Source organism: Haliaeetus albicilla, chromosome 14 (genome assembly GCF_947461875.1).
Source record: "Haliaeetus albicilla chromosome 14, bHalAlb1.1, whole genome shotgun sequence".
NCBI lineage: Eukaryota > Metazoa > Chordata > Aves > Accipitriformes > Accipitridae > Haliaeetus > Haliaeetus albicilla.
This window is the reverse complement of record NC_091496.1, coordinates 36,839,053-36,860,863: the sequence shown is the minus strand read 5'-3', so window position 1 is coordinate 36,860,863 and position 21,811 is coordinate 36,839,053. Positions and strand designations below refer to the sequence as shown.

Below are 21,811 nucleotides of genomic sequence, written 5' to 3'. Positions count from 1 at the left end.
CAAACGGAAACACGCGATACTACACCTGAATGTAAGAAAATGTTTTTTTTTACTGTGAGGGCGGTCAAACATTGGAACGGGTTCCCCCAAGGGGGAATGGAGTCTCCTTATGTGGAGATACTCAAAACCCAGCTGGACACAGCCTTCCACAGCCTGCTGTAGCTGACCCCGCTTGAGCAGCCGAGGTGGGCTGGATGATCTCCAGAGGTCCCTTTCAGCATCAATTCTGTGCTGCTGTGACTCTGTCCCTTTATCCCCCTTTCTCCTGCCACACAGCTCCTAGTCAATCTAAATATCTTTTCCACCTGCTTTAAGATGCTGATGGCCAGGTTAAAAAGATTTTTTGCTTTCCCATCCAAGTGCAGCCTCAGCTGGGAGAGTTTCCCCAGGCCTGGTCCTACTCATTAATGTTAAAGCTGTTTTGATTCACAAACTTCATTAAATAAAAGCTTCTTGTCACACTCTTAAAAAAAGATAATATCACAAGCCCATTTTACAGGTCCAGGAAACCTATAATCATACTGCTATCTTACCTATGCCAATTACAAGGCAGTGTTCTGAGCTGTGTTATTGTTTGTCCTAACTCTCTGCAGTCATTAATTTCAGCATGACATTTTCTCATTCTCAAGCATTACTCTTTCACACTCAGTTCATCCTGGAGAAGAAAGCTTCCCCTAGTGAATGGGAGGTATGAATCAAGTGCTCTGTTGCTCCGTTACCTTGTGTGTACACTGGTGCTAGTCCTGTTCAAAATAATTTGCACAAAGTTTGAGAATTGCAGACTGAAAGCATACGCGTGTTATTTCTCATTCTCTGTGTAGATGGCCTTGACTTTGTAGCTTTGTACCTCTGGTCTGTGGGTCAAAATGAGTGTATGTAACTAGTATACAAGTTTGGTTTTGGTGGCTTTAGCTTGGCCTCTGGAACAGCAATGGGCTACAGAACAGAGAGGAGGAACTACTAAAAAGGGAGAGGGTACCAGACAGAGAGATGGAGAAAAACAAAGATTAGTGTTATAAATTAATTTAGTCCCAAACAGGATTCCAAACAAAGTTAACAATTTATTAAATGAATAAAGGCAAGCAAACAGCGCTGGGCACGCCGGGAGCTTCTGCTCTACCACAACGCGCGCCGTGAAAAACAAGACAGCTTCTTTTATAGTTTAACGTTCGTTACATATTCATACTAGGCTTGTTCTTCTCCATCTCCTGGTTGTGTGGGTGCTTGGAAACTTCTCTCTGACCAGGCTCCTCACTGTTCGGGCCAGACAGCAGACATCCTGTGTAACAGCCGACACCTTGCACAGCACCAGCTGTGGATCATCAGAACCCAAACAAGTTCAGAACAGACACCTCCCCCTCAACAAATACATACAATAAATGGCCCATCAAGATCCCAAGCACTGCAGTCCCTGAGGCCAAACACACATCCAAATGCCTCAGTTCTCCTCCAGAATAGTTAACAACAAAACCGGTTTTGGGTTGGCAAAAAGAGAACGAACTATGTACATATCATCTGTCTCCTCCCGGCCTGTGGTTATACAAGGATCGACAAAAATGGTTAAAGATTACATAGACAGTGAGGGTCACATTTTATTATGCGGCCCTAGCATTGTTTATATTGACATGAATCAGATGAACATATTTCACAGCATCATTTGGAATCCAACACCACAACTTCAGTTCTTCAAGAACGAATGAAAAGGAACAAAAGCTCTTTCCTTCTCTGCCAATGCCCACTAGGATTCACAGGCCAGGGAAAAATTTGCTATCTCAGAAGTCAATCACCATTTTAGTTCATTTACTGTGCATTAATATTCATAGAGGAAGAACTGGATCAGTATTTACTAATTTCTCTCACCAGTGTTGTCTTTTGAAGCACTGTGGACTTAATGGCCATCATTACAAATAGAATTTTTCACACCCTCAACAACTGCAGTTTGGAGCTCTTCACCAGTATCTTCCTTCTCCTGCTCCTCCTCCTCCTCTTCTTCCCATTCAGGTGATTCTGCCTAAAAGAAATTGACCAAGACAGCTGGAAAGAGCAGAAACAAGCATCTTCTTCACCATCCATCAACAACTTGAAAAATACTTTTCTTGTGTAAGGCAAAAGGGAAACTGCGTTGAGCTTTGTTTTACAACGCCTTCAGTTTTTCCATGACAATCTATATGAGTAGAGAGCAATGCCTAATGTCATTAAGTCTCACCCCTGGTTCTGCAAAGCCCCTGAGAAGCACCTCCTAATGTCAGTCTAACTAGCTTCATTTAAGTTACATCACTCTGGAACACATTCCTTCTTTTTCCCTACCTTGCCCCAAGGGAAATCACTAGCTTCCTGCTCTCAATCTTATTCAAACTTATTTTTGTTTCCTCACTTTCAGCCACCACACCATGAATTTTTACTAAATGGCAGTAAATCTTCACAGATAAAATCTGTACAGACAACTGAGAAAAATGTAATTGATTCCAGAAAAAGTCTCCTGCCTATTCTTTTTTCCTGCAAAACTACTGTAACCAACAGAAGAAAGTATTGAAAATACTGCCTGATATTATTCTTATACCTAAGAAACTGCTTTGGCTAGGAGTAAGACATTTTCTAATTTCAAAAAAAGGATGATCAAAAGACAGATATATGTGAAGAATAAGTATTAACAGAAATCCAGTTTACCAGTTGTTTCTTACCTATAATACCCTTAGAAAATATCCTTGTGATTGAATCATCCCTATATACTTTGGTGCTTGAGTGAAATGCTGCTCTTAAATATTCTTCATGCCTATTTAAGCACAAGTTTTCACTTGCTTGTTTCAGTGCTTCACAGACTTTATCATCTACCTCTTCAGATTGCTCTTCTTCAGTATCTTCATCATCCACACGTTCAAGAATGACAGGTCTTTGACTTTCAAGCCTCGGGTTTTTTGCTGCTGACCAAAAATTATCACCACTTTCAAAGCCATCACTGAAGCTTGACTTTTTCTCCTTAAGACCACAACTACCTAAGAGAGGCTGAGGTATCTCTTTTTTCCAGTCTGTCGTTTCAGAGTCTGCAAAACAGGAGTCAGCATTTCTGTGAAACTTCTCCTGTATCATGCTCTTCCTGTTCCAGCTTTCTTGCGTATCTTGCAAATTATTTAGATTTTGAAAGACAGCTTGTTTTGGTACTGACTTGCAAGATACTTCATTATTCATTATCTTTGGAGACATGGCAATTGCATCTTCTTGCGACCTTTCATAACACCCAGCTATAAAAGACACAGGAGTATCAACAGATTCCTCCACCTTTTCATGAAGTTCTTTACTTATCATCATCATCACAGACATCTCCAGTTCCACACCAAGCTTCTCCTTCATACTTAGTGTTACTAAAATACTCCAATTTCTGATTGATTTCCCCCCTTTAGGTTCTGTTTTCTCCCCCTGCTCCTCCTCCAATATGTCATTAGACTGAGTTTCTTCATCTTCCAGATCCTCCTCCTCCTTTTCATCTTGTGTAAGATCCTCGTCCTCCTCCTCTTCTTCCTCTGCCTCCTCATAATCTTCATCATCATCTCCTTCATTTTCATCATCTTCCTCCTCCTCCGATTCTTCTTCCTCCAGGTTGCTTGCATCTGAGACATCTTGACTCAACAATTCTCCACATTCTCCTCTGCTCAGGTTTGCATCTGACGGGGTTCTTTGTTTGAGGCTTTTCTTTGGTGACTTGGGACTTTCAATTCTAGAACCATCACCATCATCTTAAAGCACAAGAAAAAGAAAAATGCATGTGATCAAAAGGAGTTATGTAAATAGCAATAGGCATGTTACCAGATTAATGCACAGGAGAGGAGTCATCTGGGAATGTCTGGAAAAGGAGCCAGGTAAGGGATGGGCAGGATAGACGAAGGACTTGACTGGGGACAAAGGCTTAGGAGGGGATTAATATCTTCATTTAATGATAAAACTTATTTTTTTCTGAAATGACTAAGTGCTGTGTTTTCAAAATGCTACTTTTCTCACTTGCTATAGCAAAAAAAAAATTATAAAAATACTACTTAGCAAGTCTACTTTTACGTATCAGTATATCATACAACCTTTTCCAAATAGCTTACTGTTTTTCTTGAACTGCTGGGAAACGTTCATTAACAGTGTCAAGTTTGGCTTCTGCAGCTTCTGTAAATAAAGAATTATCTTAGCAAAATTTTTTTTTTTTTTGAACAGCAACAACAACAAATCCTTTGTTCACATCAAATCTTGAACACTAAACATAATCAGGCTGTCCTTTTGGTAGTGCTCAGGTGCTGGCTTCATCCTATACTTCTAACTACACAAACACTCCCCACATATGCAATTCAGTGAGTACTTCACCCCAAAACACTGTGCAGGCACCCTTCTGCAAATTGTTTCTAAAACTATGTTCACATGCATAACAGTTCTAAAAATCTGTTTTTAATATCTCTCATACTTAAGTAAAATTCAGCTATATTTTAAGATTGCAGTTTCGGGATGCTTATTTGCAAATGTGCACAACACAAGTAACTATTAAGATCCCTAGACTTAATGCATAAATTAGTCCCTGCAAGTACACTTACCAAAATATCCCTAAATTTCAAAATCATGCCAGAAAAAACCGCATCATTTCTATTTAAATCAGTGCAAGAAAATGAAATCATGTTAAAACTAAACATGCTTGCATCTCCAGCATTCCAGAGTGGCTTCAACTACCACACTCAGGTTCCTCATCACTGCAGAATCCCAGTGCAACAGAATAGATGCTCCAGACATCACTGCAGAAGTTGATAATTCTTCATAACATTAGTAAAAACAGTAGGCACAAGAGCTTGTAGCTGTCAAAAAGAATACTACTCAAGCATTCAAAAAAAAAAAAAAAAAGGGAAAACATGCAGTGTGAGACTACATGCAAGCACAGAATGCCATCTCATAGAAGAAAAAGACGACCCATTTGAGTAACTCATCCATTGAGCGCTCTTGAGGAAACTGACGAGGAGGAAAGGAGAACTAGGTGATGAAGGATTTCAGTAGATCTTGATAAATAAACGCCCTTTTTCTTTATCAGTTAGGATTCTATCACCAAATTTACAGGAAACAATAACAATGTTTGGAGAAGAACAGAACAGGTTATAATAGTAACTTGTAAACTTTTAGGGCCTGAAAGTCTGATTCAAATGATCAAGAACAAATAAAAGAATGCAGCTGTTTATCTCGTCACCTATTGCTCTTTTGCCCCAAACCACAAGTCTACTGCATGCTTTGCCACAGCTACAGGTCTTTCAGGAAAAACTCATAGCAGAAGAAAGGCTGGCAGGCCAGAGACTGCTTCTAAGAAGAAAACAATATTGGCTGGAACTGCAGTTTCTTTCAATCCCAGAGAAAACTTGCCTTCAAATCACTAATTTTTACTGGACATTCTTCCTGTAAAAGCAGCATACCTTGGGGGTAAAATCAAGTTGTTCTTCCTCAGAAGTACGCCAACTGTCATCACTCCCTTCTTTCTCAGAGCTTCTTAAAAAGCAAAGCAAAATGAGTACTGTGTCTCTCAAATCATTCCTCAGGTAATTGTTAGGTATTTTTAAAGTCTCACCTTATTGAGCCTCCTTGGGAAAAGTCATCTATTGCTGTTCAAACATTAATTGACATGTTGAAATTAGATTTGGCATGCTAAAAATTAACCAGTACATATAAACATTTAACATGGACAACTCTACAGGTCATAACAGAATGAAACTTTGGGTACTCAATTCAACACAAGACAGCATGAATGAATATATTTCCAAAACAACTGCTTTTTTGAGCCATACTGAATTAAAAACAACAAAAACAAAAACAAAAAAGACCAGACTTGTATCTCCTTCGGATTCTTACACCTAGAAGATTAACAAACATCTCTAAACTAAAAAAAACCAATAGCATAGCATGAATAAGCTATGTTCGCAAACAGTTAAACTGGCGGTAGCTTAGCAAGACAGTAAGTAAATGAACCTCCTAAGTACTCATATTACACACATGAGTACACATCACATGCAGAGATTTTTACTGTTTTCTGTGACGTTATGCATATAACATTATGCTGTATACTACACTATCTGCTGCTCTACCTAATGACAGATTATTCTGAAAAGGTAAAGAAAATCAAAAAGCAACATCAAGATCTAAAGCTTATCCCCAGGTAGAATAATCACCAGCCGTTCTCTACACTGCACCAAAAAGCGTATTCAACAGACAAAAGGGGCATAATCAGGGCATTCTATACTACACTCCAAGTATTCATCAGTGTTATGAAGGCAACCTGCACATAGGATCATAGGATAAATCAGGTCAGAAGGGACATCAGGAAGTCTCCTAGCCAACTGCCTCCTCAAAGCAGGCTCAGCTATGAGGTCAGATAAGGTTGCTTAGGGCTTTATCCAGTCCGGTCTTGAACACCTCCGAGGAGGGAGGCTATACAACCTCTTTGTTCTACTGTCCTTATCATGGTAAAGCTCCTCAGACCCTATTAGAAACTCTCTTGTTTCCATTTATGCCTCTTGCATCTCTGCCTCCTGTCAGGCAGCACTGGGAAGCACCGGGCTTTGTCTTCTCAGATGTACTGGAAGCTGCTGCTAGGTCCTCTTCCAAGTTGCCTCTTCTCTAGGCTGAACAAGCCCTGTTTCCTCAGCCTCTCCTCAAAGGGCAAATACTCCTGCCTCTGATGAGTCTGATGGCCCTCCACTGAATTTGCTCACTGTTGAAACACCAATCTCTCTTGCACTGAGGGCTCAAAGTTATAGCCAGGGAGCTGGACACAATCCAGTGAGTGCCAAGTAGGAGTGGACAATCACTTTCCTCAAACTTTTGGCTATGCTGCTTTTAATACAGCCAAGGACACTGTTGACCTTCTCAATTGCCAGGGCACCCTGCTGGCTCATGCTCAGCTCACTCTCTGCCAAGACCCTGTGGGCCTTCTCAGCAAAGCAGCTCTCCAGCCAGGCAGTCCCAGCATGTTTTGTAGCAAGTAGTTGTTCCTTTCCATGTGCAGGACTTGGCATTTGCCCTTGCTGAATTTTGTAAGACAGGCCTGACAGTCCAGTTACCCAGCTTTTCAAGGCCCCTCTGAATGGCAGCACTGCCCTGAAGCATATCTACCGATTCCCCCGATTTGAGGCCACTTGCAAACTCAATGAGAGTGCACTCTAGCACATCACTGATGTACTAAAGAAATCTGAACTCTAGGAATCCAGCCTAAAGAGTGCTAAAACCTCTCAACTATCAACAACCAAGATGAAATAAAAGGGGTCTTCAATTCCCAGTACAGGAGGGAAAAAACAAACAATATAATCTCCACACAGTAGCTATTTCAGCGTTCCTCAAGTTCTTGATAACTAATTCTTGTTAACTATCATAACAAAATGAAGTTGCTTATGAACAGGAGACTGGTAACCTTCCATAAATTCACACGATGACAACCAAACCAAGGTCTTCAAAGGAAAAGAAAACAAAGGCATACCATGCCTGAAGACATCTCCTCTACTACCAGTAAACCACAAATAAGCATGGAAATTTTGTCCTAAAGACAGGGTTTATGTGGAAACTTTGATGAGTACATCTCCTGACCTGAACAGGGCTTTCAGACAATGAAATACAGCGTACGTGTTCAGTGTAGACATGTCATGTAGACAAAACCTAGAGGCTGAAACTTCCAGTGGGAGGACAAGCTAAAACAGTCAAAATACCAACACAGTCTCTGATTTTTAATGTTTCCTATTACAAACACATAATATTTAAAAATAATAATTGGTTCCACATACCACAGTTTTCAGTTAACTCACTCAGCACCAGCAGTCTAAGCTACCTGCTAACCTCCCACACTGAATAAAAATCTGTCTCTCAGAACTGAGTGGATAGGGTGGAGCAATCAGTTATAAACTCTTGACAGGTGACTTCAGTTATATTTTCAATTAGCATAGTTATAATTAGTCAAACCAGCTGAGTAAGTTATCTGAACTTTTGCTTTCAATGCATAGTAACTTTAAGCAATGTTCAAAACCAGATCACATTGTCCTTTAGAAGGCAAGAGAGAAAGTTCATGAGCTAGCTTTCAGACAGACCTTGTTGCCCTACCATAGAAATGAGATCTAGAAAAGCAGTGTCTGGGGACTGCTTGTTTCCACTTCAATTGAAGTCCATTTCCATTTTGGACTAACAGAAGAGAATATTTAAAAAAAAAAAATAATTATTTACTACCACTAATGACACAAAGCAAACACTCAAGTCAATAATAAAGGACCCATGCAAAACATGCAAACAACTAAAAAGCACCTAAAGCCTGCTCTCAAATCTAATTTATAAAACCAAAACCATCAAAATAGGGACCTCCAGGATAATAAACATCATAGATGTGTCTATATTTGTATATTGTACAACATGTTTCGTATTTGAAATGCTACTGTATAGAATACCTTTCCTTGATTTTCCTGTTCTCGATGTCTGGTTAGGAGATTGTTGCATTCCTATATCCATTTATGAAAAGGCATGGAAAGGACAGATGAAACAATGACATCAGAATAAATTTGAATCCCCAGAAATTTGGAAAACATAAGCAGTACATCAGCAAAGCTATAGCAACGGGAAAACATACTGTGACTATCAGCCTACTCTATGGTTATAAGCGCTAGAAACAAAACCAATCACGATCTACAGAACTCTCCTGTCAAGGGACAGTGTCAGTGTAACTTAATTTACTTGCTCCATGTAAAATACCCATATTCCAATATTTTGAAATACTCAAACAGATTATCAGGAATTTACTCTACTGCCAACTTTAGATTTCCCTCAACTTGACTAGTCTTTGTCTAACAGACTGCAAATGCAATTCCTTCATATTTGTAGAGCACTTACATACAGCGCACTTAAAATCCCTCCCTCTAAGCATCCCAAAAATCCTTAGGTGCCAAAAACTAAACTTTGGAGATACACTATCCAGAAATTTTGAAGGAAATCTTGGGTCTCAGTACTCACATCACCATGCAACTTTGAGCCATTACGTTACTTACACTCACTCATCTCAAGTTACAGTTTTGGCATGTTTGTTATCCCTCACTAAAAAAGCAAGCCAGAAACCTGTTGCCTTAAAGCAGCTCACCTTAATAGTTGTATCAGTTAGTGCCTAACGCAAACGTAGGCCTCTCCTACCTCAGTTTGAAGGTAGGAGATTTCTGCTTAAATTGATTTAACCATGCTGAACTGTTCAGATACAGAAGTTATGCCACCAGCCAGAATGCAGACACAATAAGCACTCAGAATGAATACCCTGTTCCCCCAGGGCTATAAGGCAGGCCACAACTGGACCAAAACGGGTACGTTGACTGGTATGAGCGTCGTGTTTGTGTGTGTACGCATGTCTGTGTGCTATGGAAGAGAAGTTTTAGAATATAAATCACTATCCACCTGCTCTACCCATCCTACTTAATAAAGTTTTATATTTTAAGTCAACGAATGGTGCGGTTCTGTTATTGCAGCTACCCAACACCAAATTTCTTCATGACAAGGCCATAACATTTGTCTTGGAGCGGAAGGAAGGGAGGCCTGCTTATATTGATTTTACCGCAAATTCGTGGAATGGATGTGGCAAAAGGCCTCCTATCAAAAACATACACTTAAAAGAGTTAAGAAAGGACCTCAAGATGGTTTCTCATCCCTTGTCCGTTTCTCAGTTTTCTTAAAAGGTGATACAGGACAACTTTTCCTGACCTCAGGAGATATAAATCACGCTGAAGCACTCAATTCTTTTCAAGAGCTCTTCGATTAAAAAAACCCAACAGCTTTGGTAGGGACTCAGGGAAACACTGAAGGAACAATACACTAATATGCACTGCAGTAGTTAAAAAAAGCTGCCACTGCAGACATACTAGAAATCTGAATCCTTGCCTTTAGAAAAATTGCATAATTATTATTATTATTTTTTGCCAAAGAAATTCCAACTTCAAATCTAAAAAGTCTGTCATTCAGTATGCTACGGCTGGAAGCCATTCATTTGGAGGTTTTTGCAAACCTGTCCACGATTAATAAAGAGATTCAGGTTCTGACAAAAAGTAAACATTCAAATAAGTATGAGCCAACTCCTTAAATATGCTGACTTGCTCGTTAGAGGAGAATACTTTGAAGAATGTTCAACAAGTGCAAAAGCAGCAAAAGGAATAAGGACAACACTGAAGACCCCAGAAAAATAGTACAGAAGAGCAAAAGAAAAGAATTCTGAAGTGGGTGTTTCTCTGGTTGCTCAAGATCATCCCAGCTTCTCCTCTAACAGAGGCTTCAAAGCCTGTTACTGCAGCATATCAAAGGGACTCTCGTGACGCAGGACCTGTGCTTTGTGGGTGCAAGCCAGAGACTGCAGAGTTAATGCCAATAAATGCTCCCTACATGCTACTAATCTCTCTCGCTTAACACACTGGGGTCATCTTTTAAGAGACTGAGCACAAGGAGAAAAGGGTTCGTACTACTCAGAAGAAAAACAAGCCCTACTAGAAATAGACTGAGAACACAGCATGCTCTTTCTCCTCCGAAGTCCTTAACCCACGTAATATTCTCTTCACACTTACTATGCCTCTTCAAATGTAGATAAGAAGTAAAGATTTCCCATTATATTGGGGACTTACATTAGTCGTACTATAATTTTCAAGGGATGGGGAAAATTATTTGGTTCACTGAGAGTATGTCAGTTTTGGAATCACACAACAGTGTTATTTTGCAAGCCACATATTTTAAAATAACCCAGGCCTGTCAGCCATTACAATGTGGTACCACAGCAATTATCTACACGCACAGGAGGCCGTAACGGAGAGTGCTGTTTGGGTGAAAGCAACATTATGCTGATTATACTACCTGTACCGAGCCCTTTCCAAAAAAATAAAGGAAAAAAAAAAAAAATCTTCCTTCACTCTATCAAGAACTTTACAAATCTCCGACTAGATCAAAGCAACTGTTCCCACGTCAAAGGAACAAAAATTGGCTCTAAATTAAATTCCTATGTCTGGGAAAAGTCAATGAGGACAAATATCCCATGTTTTGCTCATATTTCTTGACATATTTAAAAAAGGAGTAATGAACTGTGTTTGAACACTGTCTACTGCCCACTTGCCACATAGTTCTGATAAAACACCCTCAAAAAACCAGAAAGAATAAAACTCCCCACTGTAGGGCCTCAGATGTAAAGTACAAGACAAACAATTTTAATTTAGATTAAAATATTAATTTTCTAAGATTCCTCTAGGGCTCTGTGAGCTCACAAGCATAGACTGGATTTAAAAAAAAAAAAAAAAAATCACTGAAGGAGGTAGTTTTTTGATCACAAGGCAATTTAATTGTTTTTCTGGATCACAAGGTAATATGGATTTTTTTTTAAAGCTTATTTCATAAAATTACTGAAAGTGGAAGAAAAGCATTATTTTTATTGTAAATCAAACTATGTCCAAGAAGACACAGTATACGCGGAGACTGCATTGTTGCTGCTAACAAAGTTACTTTTCCAAGACAATTTTTCCTCAATATGTCTCTACAGCACCTTCATGGAAACAATGGTAACTGATGCTGAGAAATAAGTTTACTCACTAAGAGGAGCTTAGTGCAGGTGAAACTATTAAAACAAAGACGCACAAACTCAGTGGAAATCAAGACGTATCTTCCTGCTAACTCATCTGTTGCTACAGAAATATGAACAACTACTCAGAATGAACCTACTGCTTTTGCAATTGGATTTTCACAATCTGAATGGCCATCTATAGGTAAAAAGTACACACCTGAAAAACAAAAACACTCTCACCTAGTTCCTCCCCTATCCCCCTTCTCTCTCTCTCTCTAGGAAAACCTATACAGAGGGGCAATCTGACAGGCAGAAGGCAACAACCCTAGAAGGGGACATGTAGCGTTACACAAACAACAACTGCCTTCACAGCCTGACAAGAAGCACCTCCAGCTAGCAACAAATAAGCACATTCACGAACTTCTTGTGCTACTCCATCTGATGCCTCCACTAAAGTCAATGGTGAACACAGTAAGTGCTAACAATACAAGCCACCTAAAAAAAAGGCCATAATGATTTTCCTTATGAGCTCCTCCACGGTTAAGGATCCTACCTCCTCTGTCCACAGCAGGTGCACCCAACGTAAGGCCAGCAGCTCCTACCCGGTGAGGAGTGCTAGGTACCATGATGCCTTGTGCACCACCTGCAGAAGCCTGCATACTCTGCCAGTTGTTTACTAAGACTATATAGAGAAAGAGAGGAAATATATTTGGTAAAAATAACTACATACTTGCATATACCATTTCAGAGAACAGTTAACAGCCACTTATTACCCACCCTACACATACTCATAGCCATATGAATTCGTATACTCATATGCATTTGCTAAGGGTAGTACACACAGAACTTACTGCATGACGATTACAAGCCTCAATATTCACTACAGTCGTGTTCATTCTAGAGATGCATATTCATACCTATGAAGTTAACAACTCCTGCTTGGCACATTTTTTTCAGCCTAGCTTTTAAGCACACATAACCACGTTAGAGAAGGAACACCCACAGGTACAAAGCGATGCATAAGAGTAAAACTGCTTAAGATTTTAAGAAAAGGGGTATCAGTTAGACCTCCTCTGAAACAAAAGGCTGGTAGTTCCTGGTCACTGTAGTGGAAGTCAGTAAGGACAATGGTGCTGGTCTGGGGAGAGGGGTTACATGCATTTCAGTTTGCCAAGTTCCACCTCTGGATAACTGTAGGGTACAGGCACTTTAAAGAGTTTACAAAACTTGAAATCTAACAGAGAGTTCTGGGTAGACATTTTCCTCAACTTCCAAATTAACACTAGACACAGCAATGATACATATCAGGAGATGTCACTGAGCACAGCTTCAAGACAGGTCTCAACACACCATTAAACCTTGGTGCTGTTACCAAAAATGTTCAAAAGCCGCACTGATAACTGACAACCTATTCTAACGATAAAGTTAAAAATTTACTTAGAATATCCATGAATAACAGCATAAACCTCAGCTGTCCATCCGTTAGTGTCCTTATGGGAAACATCAGCATCATACTGAAGAAGAACTTCTATCAAATTAAGCTCCCCACCAGAAGCAGCAGTCATAAGTGGGGTTCTGAAACATCCAAAATACGGTACGAAATAGATCCTTTTACACAGACACTGTAATTATTTTTATTCCTATTTGCTCTCAAAAAAGGTGTCTTCCCCATTACTTTAAAATGAACCAAAAAAAAAAAATTTCACTAAGTATTAAGAGTAACAGTAAAACGGGAGAGAGATTCAAAACAATTAAGCGTTCAATCTTCAAGCTAAGCTTCCACATTGACAACACTTAACATACAAACTATGTTGCTACGCAGGAGATGGTTTTTCAAATTGAGGCAATGCTGCTGAGCTAATGGCATGTTTCCTGCCAGAAGGGCCAGCCCAGACAATGCCTTCTCGCAATCCTCAATGCAGAAAGCATCAGCTGAGGTATGACAGCAGCCAATGCAGACTTGCTTTCACAAGTCACACTAAAATAGCTCCTTCTGTGTGGCTCCCTGCTTTTTTCCAGCGCTCATTCCCATGCCTCTCATCAATCCACCCTAAGGAATACTAGAGATCCATGTGGAGTTTTGACAAACCCCTTACCTTCCACACTGATCTCGAGCATGCACGTCAGCTCCTTTTTTAAGGAGAAACTCTACTATCTCTTCATGATGTTCAGAGACAGCAAGAATAAGCGGGGTACATCCCTCCTGAAAGGACAGATAAATGAAGTTAAAAATCAAAGTCACAAAACCCTTCAAGAGAAATAGTAATGCAACTTTTTGAAAGAACTTGCTTAACAAATATAAAAACTTACCTTACTCTGGGCATCAATATTGGCATTATGCTCAAGTAACAGCCCTGCTACAGATATATTAGGAGATATGACAGCAAGGTGAAGAGCAGTGTTGCCATCAGCATCTGCCAGATTTGGGTCAGCACCATGCTGTAGCAGAACAGCCACACATTTTTCTTGCTGGCACTATACCGCCTGGGAACAACACGCAAAAAAAGGAAAAACTTCCAGCATTTACATTTCACTGTGTTACAACTCCCCAAGCTTCCCAACACTGGAAAATAAGAGAACCTTCACAGATTAGCTAACATATGCCTATTCCACGCCTATCACAATATGCATGTTTCTACATAGGTCTATGTAAAGAATCCTGCAAGATACATCATTTAGTGCATAATCAATAAGCCCCACTTACAAGAACATAACGAATTCCACATACCCTCACCAGTGGCGATCTGTTATCATTGTCAGAAAGATGTAGCTTACACTTGTTTTCTACCAGATATGTAACGACATCCACGTGGCCGTTTGCACAAGCAAGATGCAGAGGTGTCCTAAAAATCAAATCAGCACAGACAGACAACCAAATAAATCATTTCAGGCTGTGATAAATGGATATGACCACAAGTTTCCCTTTCCAAAAAGCAAGCTTAAGAAAAGATTTCTCAATCCATTACTAGTAACAGCAGTTGCACATCAAATGCCTGAGGCTGTCTAGCAAAAACCCTCCACAGCATCTGCTTAGTAAGGTGACATTTCCTTCACTGTAGAACTGAATCTGCACAAAGAGATGCCTATGCCCAGGCATTGGTCACTGCCTCCAACAGGACGACACACATGGCACAGCAACAGAGACCAAAGCTTGGGAATCTGAGGACTATGGCAAGTAAACCTCTAGTTCTTCTATGATCATTCATGTGCCAGAAGTATATCAGAGATAGCAAGAATATTAGTGTTTCCCTGCACTTTGAGAATTTCTGCTTTTTCTCTAGCTTGCTTACTACTGCAGCAAAACCAAGAACACGCACCAACATGCCTCTGGTAACACACAGCAAACTAGACAGCAGAACACTGCAATCCTGACTACAGGAAAGTAACATTTGACCTTCCTGATGCATGTAACTATCACAGTCATAAAAAGCTTACCACAGAGTAAGTCCTCTCCAAGGAGGGAATACTGTGTTTCCACAATACATGACCGGCATAAGAAAATGAAACTTTTTTCTTCAAGTTAAAGCCTTGCCAGAAAGAAAACAGATCCTTCAAACCACAGAACCTTAGGTCTGATGTCAATTAACCAGCCTACTTGTCCCCAAAGACACAATCACGCAGAAAGTCCTTGCATGTGTTTCCCCCTAAAGCACAGGCACAAAGCAGCACAAGCTTCACTCTGTGCAGAAGGCAAAATGCCTGCTGCTCTGCAGGACACCTGTCCCAACAGAGCAGGAGACAAGCTAGAAAACAGCCAGGACCCTCCTCCCTTGAAGGGGATGCAACAAAAATCCTGCAGTTCCTCAAGAACTGAGGGGAATGCCAGCACTAGTTATGAACCACATCACTGTGGGTAGGTCCTCCTCTGTACTTGGGAAAGCTCAACTAACCTTGCAATTGTCTTGGTACTTTGCTGAGAGACAGGAGCACAACAGCTCCCTGGCTAGGTGGGAACAGAAAGGGAGAGGTACAGAAATGCAGTGGCACGTGATACAGAAACACAGCAATTTGTAATGCAGATACTGCTTGTTACCGGGCAGCTGATGAGCCTCCTCCATGGCAACAAGGATGAGGACAAGAAAAACACACAAAACTTCAAAGAACTTGTAGCGTCTTGCTACAGACAGGGAACTGACTGAAGCATCAACAGAAGGTCCCTCAAGAGCAACTACCACCACTTTTTGAGAAATTCCCTTATAAGTATGCGGGACCCTTCATCTCTGAAGAAATGACCGACTGAGATTACCTGAAAGCTAACCAGGACTGGTTATGAAGGAGTCCACGATCATCTAAAAGCTGCTATGCTACTACCAAGCACTAGGAAACATGACAAACCTGAAGAAGTCACTATCAGCTTTGCAAAGAAGAAAAGCCTTCAGAAAACCTGTGGACTCGTTGCTGCCCTCCTCAGCCAAGCCTCTCAGTCTGCCAACAGGAAAGGAGATGGCTCTGCCTGGAGCAAGGCCTGCCGAGCTCCACAGAAGACCCACTTCAGGGAACAGGCTGGCAGAGAACATCGGAGCGTGCACAGTTGCCCATCCCTGCAAGAGGCCTCTAGTAACACCAAAGCTGTTCTGCCACCCAGCCTTCGGGATCCTGCCCAGACTCTGTTCCTCCCGCTGCTGCAATCCTATGCTTATCACCCATGGGGCAGAAGAGAACTGCTGATGCCTGAGCAGCAGCAAAACCACCCCACTGCGAGACCACAGGGAAACAGCAGGTTGGCAGCACTCACTTCCAATGGCGCTGGAGCCGCCAACCCAGCAGCTACAAGCCAAGCAATGAAAAGCTCTAGAGTTCACTCTGACAGGCAGCTGACATGGTAAATCTCTCCTAGCGATTAGCTTTGACCCAGGATTCGTGATTACCTGGCACCGTACGTCCAGTGCTTCCAACTCTGTGCTGAGCTTTGCCCATCTCTTTCAGCAAGGCTGAAGGCTTTGCTACACCACCTCTGAAAAGCTGCCTGCTCCTAAATGATACTGTTCCAAGGAAGCCCTATGGGCTACAGGACCCGCTTTTTGGAAGGAGCCTGGAGGGGCGATACTTGCCACGCCCCGGTGCAGGATTTTGCTTTTGGAGATGCTGAGAAGCAGAACTGAGATATTCACACGAACAAGGGCATTTTAGCCATTACTTCCCACGTGTCCTATTCTTCGCTTCTATTTCCAATGATGTCACCTCTTCCACTCCCTGGAGGACACAACGAAGCTTCGACTTCAAAGCGTGGTTGGAGAAGGGCCGCGAGGCTCCTTCTGCAACCCACCTTTGCCGGGCTGCTGCCAGCTCCCTTCCACTCCTGCGCTCCCAGCAAGGACACAGGACTCCGGCAACGAGGGCACCGAGGAGGCCGGGGCAAAGGGGGTAAGGCAACACTGGGATGCCAGGCCGAATTCAAGGGGTTCTGCCGGCACAAGCCCGACTCCCACCCCCGGCCGAGGGCTGGGCTCGGCTATGGAGCCAGCCCTCCCGCTCCTCGCAGCGCTGCGGCCGTTCGCCCCCAGCGCCGCTGAGCTGCCGGGGGCCGCAGCGGCACCGCCGGGGACGGGACCCCCCACCCCGCCTCAGCGCCCGCCCGGCGCTGCTCCCGCCCTTACCGCCCCGCCTCATCCCGCCCATCGCCGCCGCATTTCTTCAGCCCCTGCTGCACCTGGGCCAGGTCACTGCTGGCGGCCGCACGGTGCGGCTTGCCCAGGTCCTTCTGCTGGAGCTCGCAGGCACCGGCGGGGCGAGGCAGGGCAGGGAGGCGCTGCCGGACGGCGGCTGCCCTTTCTTCTTCCTCGCGAAGATCCTCTTCATCCCGCGGCAGGGACGCGGCTGCGGGCGCGGTCCCGCCCCGCCTCAGGGGAGCGATGGCGGGAGGCGCCCGGCGGGCTGCGTCGGGCCCCGGGCAGGGACAGGGGAGCGGAGCCCCCGGCAGCGGCCTCGGGCCGGGCCGGCTGCTGCGGAGCGAACCGCGGGCGGGCCGGGAGCCGGAGGGCAGGGGCTCGCTCCCCCGCCGGCGGCGGCAGCAGCAGGAGCAGCAGCAGGAGCGGCGGCGGCGGCAGCCGGGGCCAGCGGCTCCCTCAGGGCGGCGAGCCTCGCGCGCGCGGCCGGCCGGCAACGGGCGGGCAAAGGCCCGTTCCGCCCGCCGGGCGGGAAGGGCGGGCGGGTCCACGCATGCGCGGCCTCGGGAGGGCGGGGGGTGCTGGCGAGGCGCGTCAGTGTGCGGGGGGTGCCGGCAGATGCGTCTTTAAAGTCAGTCGCCGGCCTGCCCGTGCGAGTGCTTATCGGGGGCGCCGAACGGTGGGCGACCTCGCTTTCCCCCCCTCAGGCGCCGGGCTGCGACGGCGGGCGCGGGGAAGGAGGCGCCTGGATGCGGCGCTGCCGAGTGAGAGGCCCGGCGGGGGGCGGGGGGCCGGAGGGGGCCGGGCCGTGCACCCCACAGGGCCCCGGGGGATCGCCGCCGTGGGGGGGTCGATGTCCCTGGCGGCAGCAATGCCCCGCTGGGAGCGCGGGGGGCGGCTCGGCCGGGTTTGCCTTAAAAGCAAATGGCGCCAACTGGGGAAGCGCGTTTAGTGCAGAACCAGAAAATCCCCTGAAGGAGTTGCGGGCATCGCGCGTTTTTTAATCGGGTATATTTGTTGTCTTCCAGACACCTCAGAAGAAAGGCAGGATTCTGTTTAGAAGTCGGCAACGTAGAGGAAACACAGTCAGTCGCTACGCTCTTTCCAGGAGGAGGTGTTTCTTCTCGAGTCCTTTTTCAAGTGGAGACATGCTCAGCCACAAAAGCTTTTGGTTTTTTTACAGGTCGCTCCCCAGCCAAGACCAGGAGACCCTGCGGTCCCTGTCACATGTTTCAGACTGGTCTCAATAAAAATCCTTGTTATTAGAGAGTCAGCTTTACTTGGTAGGGCCTTTGCTGGCTGGTTGGGCTGAAATTCGGTTTCACACTTTGAAGAGGGTGCTTGATGGGGCCTGTGGATATAGTCCTGTGGGTACAGCAGGAACCGTTCCTTCATTACTAGCCAAAAAAAGATGCAAAATGAATAGCTAGAATCTATCGCTAAACCAATGTCCTGGTTTAGGCTGGGATAGAGTTAATTTTCTTCCTGGTTGCTGGTATAGTGTTCTGTTTTGGCTTTAGTATGAGAAGAATGTTGGTAACGCACTGATGTTTTCAGTTGTTGCTCGGTAGTGTTCATACCAAGTCAAGGATTTTTCAGCCTCTCATGCCCAGCCAGCAAGAAGGCTGGAGGGGCACAAGAAGCTGGGAGGGGACGCAGCCAGGACAGCTGACCCAAACTGGCCAAAGGGGTATTCCATACCATGGGACGTCATGCCCGGTATATAAACTGGGGGGAGTTGGCTGGAGGGGATGCAGATTGCTGCTCGGGAACTCACTGAGCATTGGTTGGAGAGTGGTGAGCAATTGCATTCTGCATCACTTGCTTTGTATATTCCAATCCTTTTATTATTATTATTATCATTTTATTGTTGTTGTTGTTGTTATTATTTCCTTCGTTTCTGTTCTATTAAACTGTTCTTATCTCAACCCACTAGTTTTAATTTTTTTTCCCTGATTCTTTCCCCCATCCCACTGGGTGAGGGGTAAGTGAGTGAGCGGCTGCAAGGTGCTTAGTTGCCAGCTGGGGTTAAACCACGACAACCAATTACCAGCTGTTTGTATTGCTTTTTGATCTTTGTTCATACTATGTCTTTAATCTTTTTGGCTCATGGGTGATGCTGAAGATGCCACATTTTTGTTTCAGTTTTAATCCATTCCTATTTTTATTTTCGTTTAATAGTTCCTGTTTGTTTGTTTGTTTGGGGTTTTTTTTAAGATGTTGGTATTTCCTATTAGGTTGCTTTGTCCTTTCCATGTGTTCTATGCAGCTTATCTGTAGCTTTCTCAGTATCATCTAGTAACTGTTGTTTCTATTCCTGCCTGCATGAAATGTTCCATTCCTGTTCTAATGCCCTGCACAAGACCCGTGTACCACAGGAAGATTGCCAAATAGGGCTTAAGTGTGGCTTAAGTATGGCATACGCCTTGATATTTGAGTTAGTCTGCTGAAGATACACCTTTCCTTTGACACGATTCACTCTAGCTGGATAATTTAGCTCACAGTCTTTGTACCGCTGAGGTACAAAATGGCACTCGCACATTCCCTTTTTCCAGTCTGTATTTTCCCCTTATTACATCACCCTGTGTATTTTGTTTACCAAGAAGGACGAAGTTCAATGAAGACTTGTTGGGCTGATAACCACGTGCTGCTAATCATCTGGTTTAGTACGCCTGGTTTGCAACTGCTGTGTTTTCTAGGAGGGGTGGTACAACTCAGAAAAGCAGCCTGGGAAGATTGCATTTCTCTGCATGGGTTGCTCTGAGGCTTTGAAGAGAACTGGGTGGTTACACCCATCCTGCAGGCAGTGCCTGTAACAGCTTTTGCTCGCTCTAGGTGGAGAGCTGGAGCTGTGGTGGTGCTTCTGGTGTGCCACCTCTGGAGCCCTGTACAGTCAGTGGGTATGCTGAGTTGAATGGTGGCAGTTTTACTTGTTCCCACTCCTGTGTGACACTCATACCGTACCCCCACACACACGTGGGCACACAGCAGGATTAACAGATAGCCTTCTACTGAGAATGAGGAATGGGTATCTTCTAGCTTCCACCAAGTGATGAAAAAGAAATGTTATTTTCTTTTCACAACAGTAAAAGAGTGACGTATAACAGAAGACACTTACTAGCATATTCAGAACCACATGGACTCACTGGCTCACGCTTTTTGAGCAACCAATATACAGTTATCATTGAAACGGACTCTTGAGTGTGTTATTGTGGAGCCAGGTAGATCATAATTGGATTTATTAGGTTTAGTTACATTTTAGTTGATAACAAAGAGCAATAAAACTTTTGTCTTCCTTCTTTTAATTAAACTACTTACAAATTATAAACCATAAGAAAGTGAGACATGTATGCTAAAAGTAGGACTGTAATGCCTTGAGAATTGATTTCAATTCCCAAAGGAATAGAGAGTAGCATTCCTACTAATGTGGTTATTCTCAACATTTTTTAAAACTCACACCCTATGAGTGTATACCTGCTACTAAAAATGTTTTTTCTTACGTTTAAATAGAATTTCCTGTATTTCAGATTTCAGTTTGTGGCCGTTGCTTCTCAGCCTGTCACAGGATGCCAAAAGGCTGCTGTTCTTTACTGCCCCCTCCCACCGATTGATAAAGATTCCCCCCTAAGCCTTCCCAACTGAAATTCATTACAAAAAGCTCTTTACTACCTTGAGGCCTCTCCTGTTCTCATACCAAGAAGCAATAGAAGAATGGTTTCATTGCCTCTGTCTCACTCATTTTCTTTCCAGTCTATCGATGTTCAGAATCCAATCGCATGAAGACTACATACAGGTTCAATATAAAGTATATCAGTGATTGCAGTGATGTTACTGAAATTATTTGAGCTACAGTGCTTTGTTGGGTCAGAGCTATGGTTGGGTATGGTTGGGTTTGGTTCATCCACACAGTTGATATAACACATCTGTTATTCCGAGTCTACCAGAAGCTCACCCGCTACCTTCTGCCCAGACCACAAGAAGGACTGCTCTAAAATACAGGAAGAGTCTGGGAACTGATTATTAGCAAGACCTCAACTCTAGTCCACAATCTTAACAGAACTGTGCTTCAAGCCTCCCCAGAGGAAAAGGACACAGACACATGCTGGCCATTTGCCTGGCCTCCAGGACAGGATGAAGATGCAGCTGTGAACAAAGCTGAAGTGAGCAGAAGAGAGATCTGGGGAGTTATATGGGCAGGGAAGGGGGTGGAAAGCAAAGTCAAGAAGGGGTACAATAAAACAAAGACGCATACTAGTTTACAAAGTTTATTAAATATCGAGTTGAAACAGAATATCTGGAATTAAATACAGTGTATTAGCTTCAAATAAACCACTTATTAATATAAAAAGGAAGAGTGTCACAGCAGCATTCATCACTTTCCTCGCTGCCTGTTAAGTCCTTGAATTAGTGGGTAAAACCCCCACATTTTTCCAGTCTTAATTCATCTCAGTACAACCACTCTTACTTTTCCAGAACTGGGACTTTGTTGTATAATCTTCCGATTGGTAGTGACTTTTGCAGACAGGAAAAGACAACTGCGGATCTTCAGTAACAACAGGTAACTCTCTGAAACAAGTAGAACTGCTTGTTTTGTTGACATAAATGCCCCACAACAGCCACCACATCATCAGCGGCCACCAGCAACAAAGAGATG

The 21,811-nt window shown here is 43.4% G+C and overlaps 2 protein-coding genes and 1 long non-coding RNA gene across 8 annotated transcripts in view; 1 reads left to right on the top strand and 2 right to left on the bottom strand.

Annotated features, from left to right (window-relative positions):
- Positions 1–21,811, bottom strand: part of LOC138689019 (ankyrin repeat domain-containing protein 26-like) — a 118,917-nt gene that overhangs the window by 76,736 nt on the left and 20,370 nt on the right. The gene's annotated exons all lie outside the window — the stretch shown is intronic.
- LOC138689014 (histone acetyltransferase KAT6B-like) lies at positions 1,560–12,198 on the bottom strand. 6 transcript variants are annotated; one of them, XM_069802285.1, is made up of 7 exons: positions 12,105–12,198; positions 8,430–8,480; positions 5,576–5,609; positions 5,424–5,496; positions 4,086–4,146; positions 2,731–3,731; positions 1,560–2,011 (listed from the first exon to the last, which is right to left on the bottom strand). In XM_069802285.1, the coding sequence occupies exons 1-7, from the start codon at positions 12,175–12,177 to the stop codon at positions 1,889–1,891; spliced, it is 1,416 nt and encodes a 471-aa protein (XP_069658386.1). In that variant the 5' UTR covers positions 12,178–12,198; the 3' UTR covers positions 1,560–1,888. The 6 variants fall into 6 exon arrangements, with proteins under 6 accessions (XP_069658386.1, XP_069658387.1, XP_069658388.1 ...); XM_069802286.1 differs by having other exon boundaries at positions 5,424–5,493; XM_069802287.1 differs by lacking the exon at positions 8,430–8,480.
- Positions 17,744–18,419, top strand: LOC138689051 (uncharacterized). The gene is made up of 2 exons (XR_011327855.1): positions 17,744–17,921; positions 18,186–18,419. It is a non-coding gene; the product is annotated as an uncharacterized lncRNA (long non-coding RNA).

Coding starts and splice junctions, on each gene's coding strand:
- LOC138689014 (XM_069802285.1), bottom strand. CDS start 12,177: ATGGTACCTAGCACTCCTCACCGGGTAGGAGCTGCTGGCCTTACGTTG. Junction 5,497..5,575: donor TCCCAAGGAGGCTCAATAAG/GTGAGACTTTAA, acceptor TTGCTTTTTAAG/AAGCTCTGAGAAAGAAGGGA. Junction 3,732..4,085: donor CCAGCAGTTCAAGAAAAACA/GTAAGCTATTTG, acceptor TTGTGCTTTAAG/ATGATGGTGATGGTTCTAGA.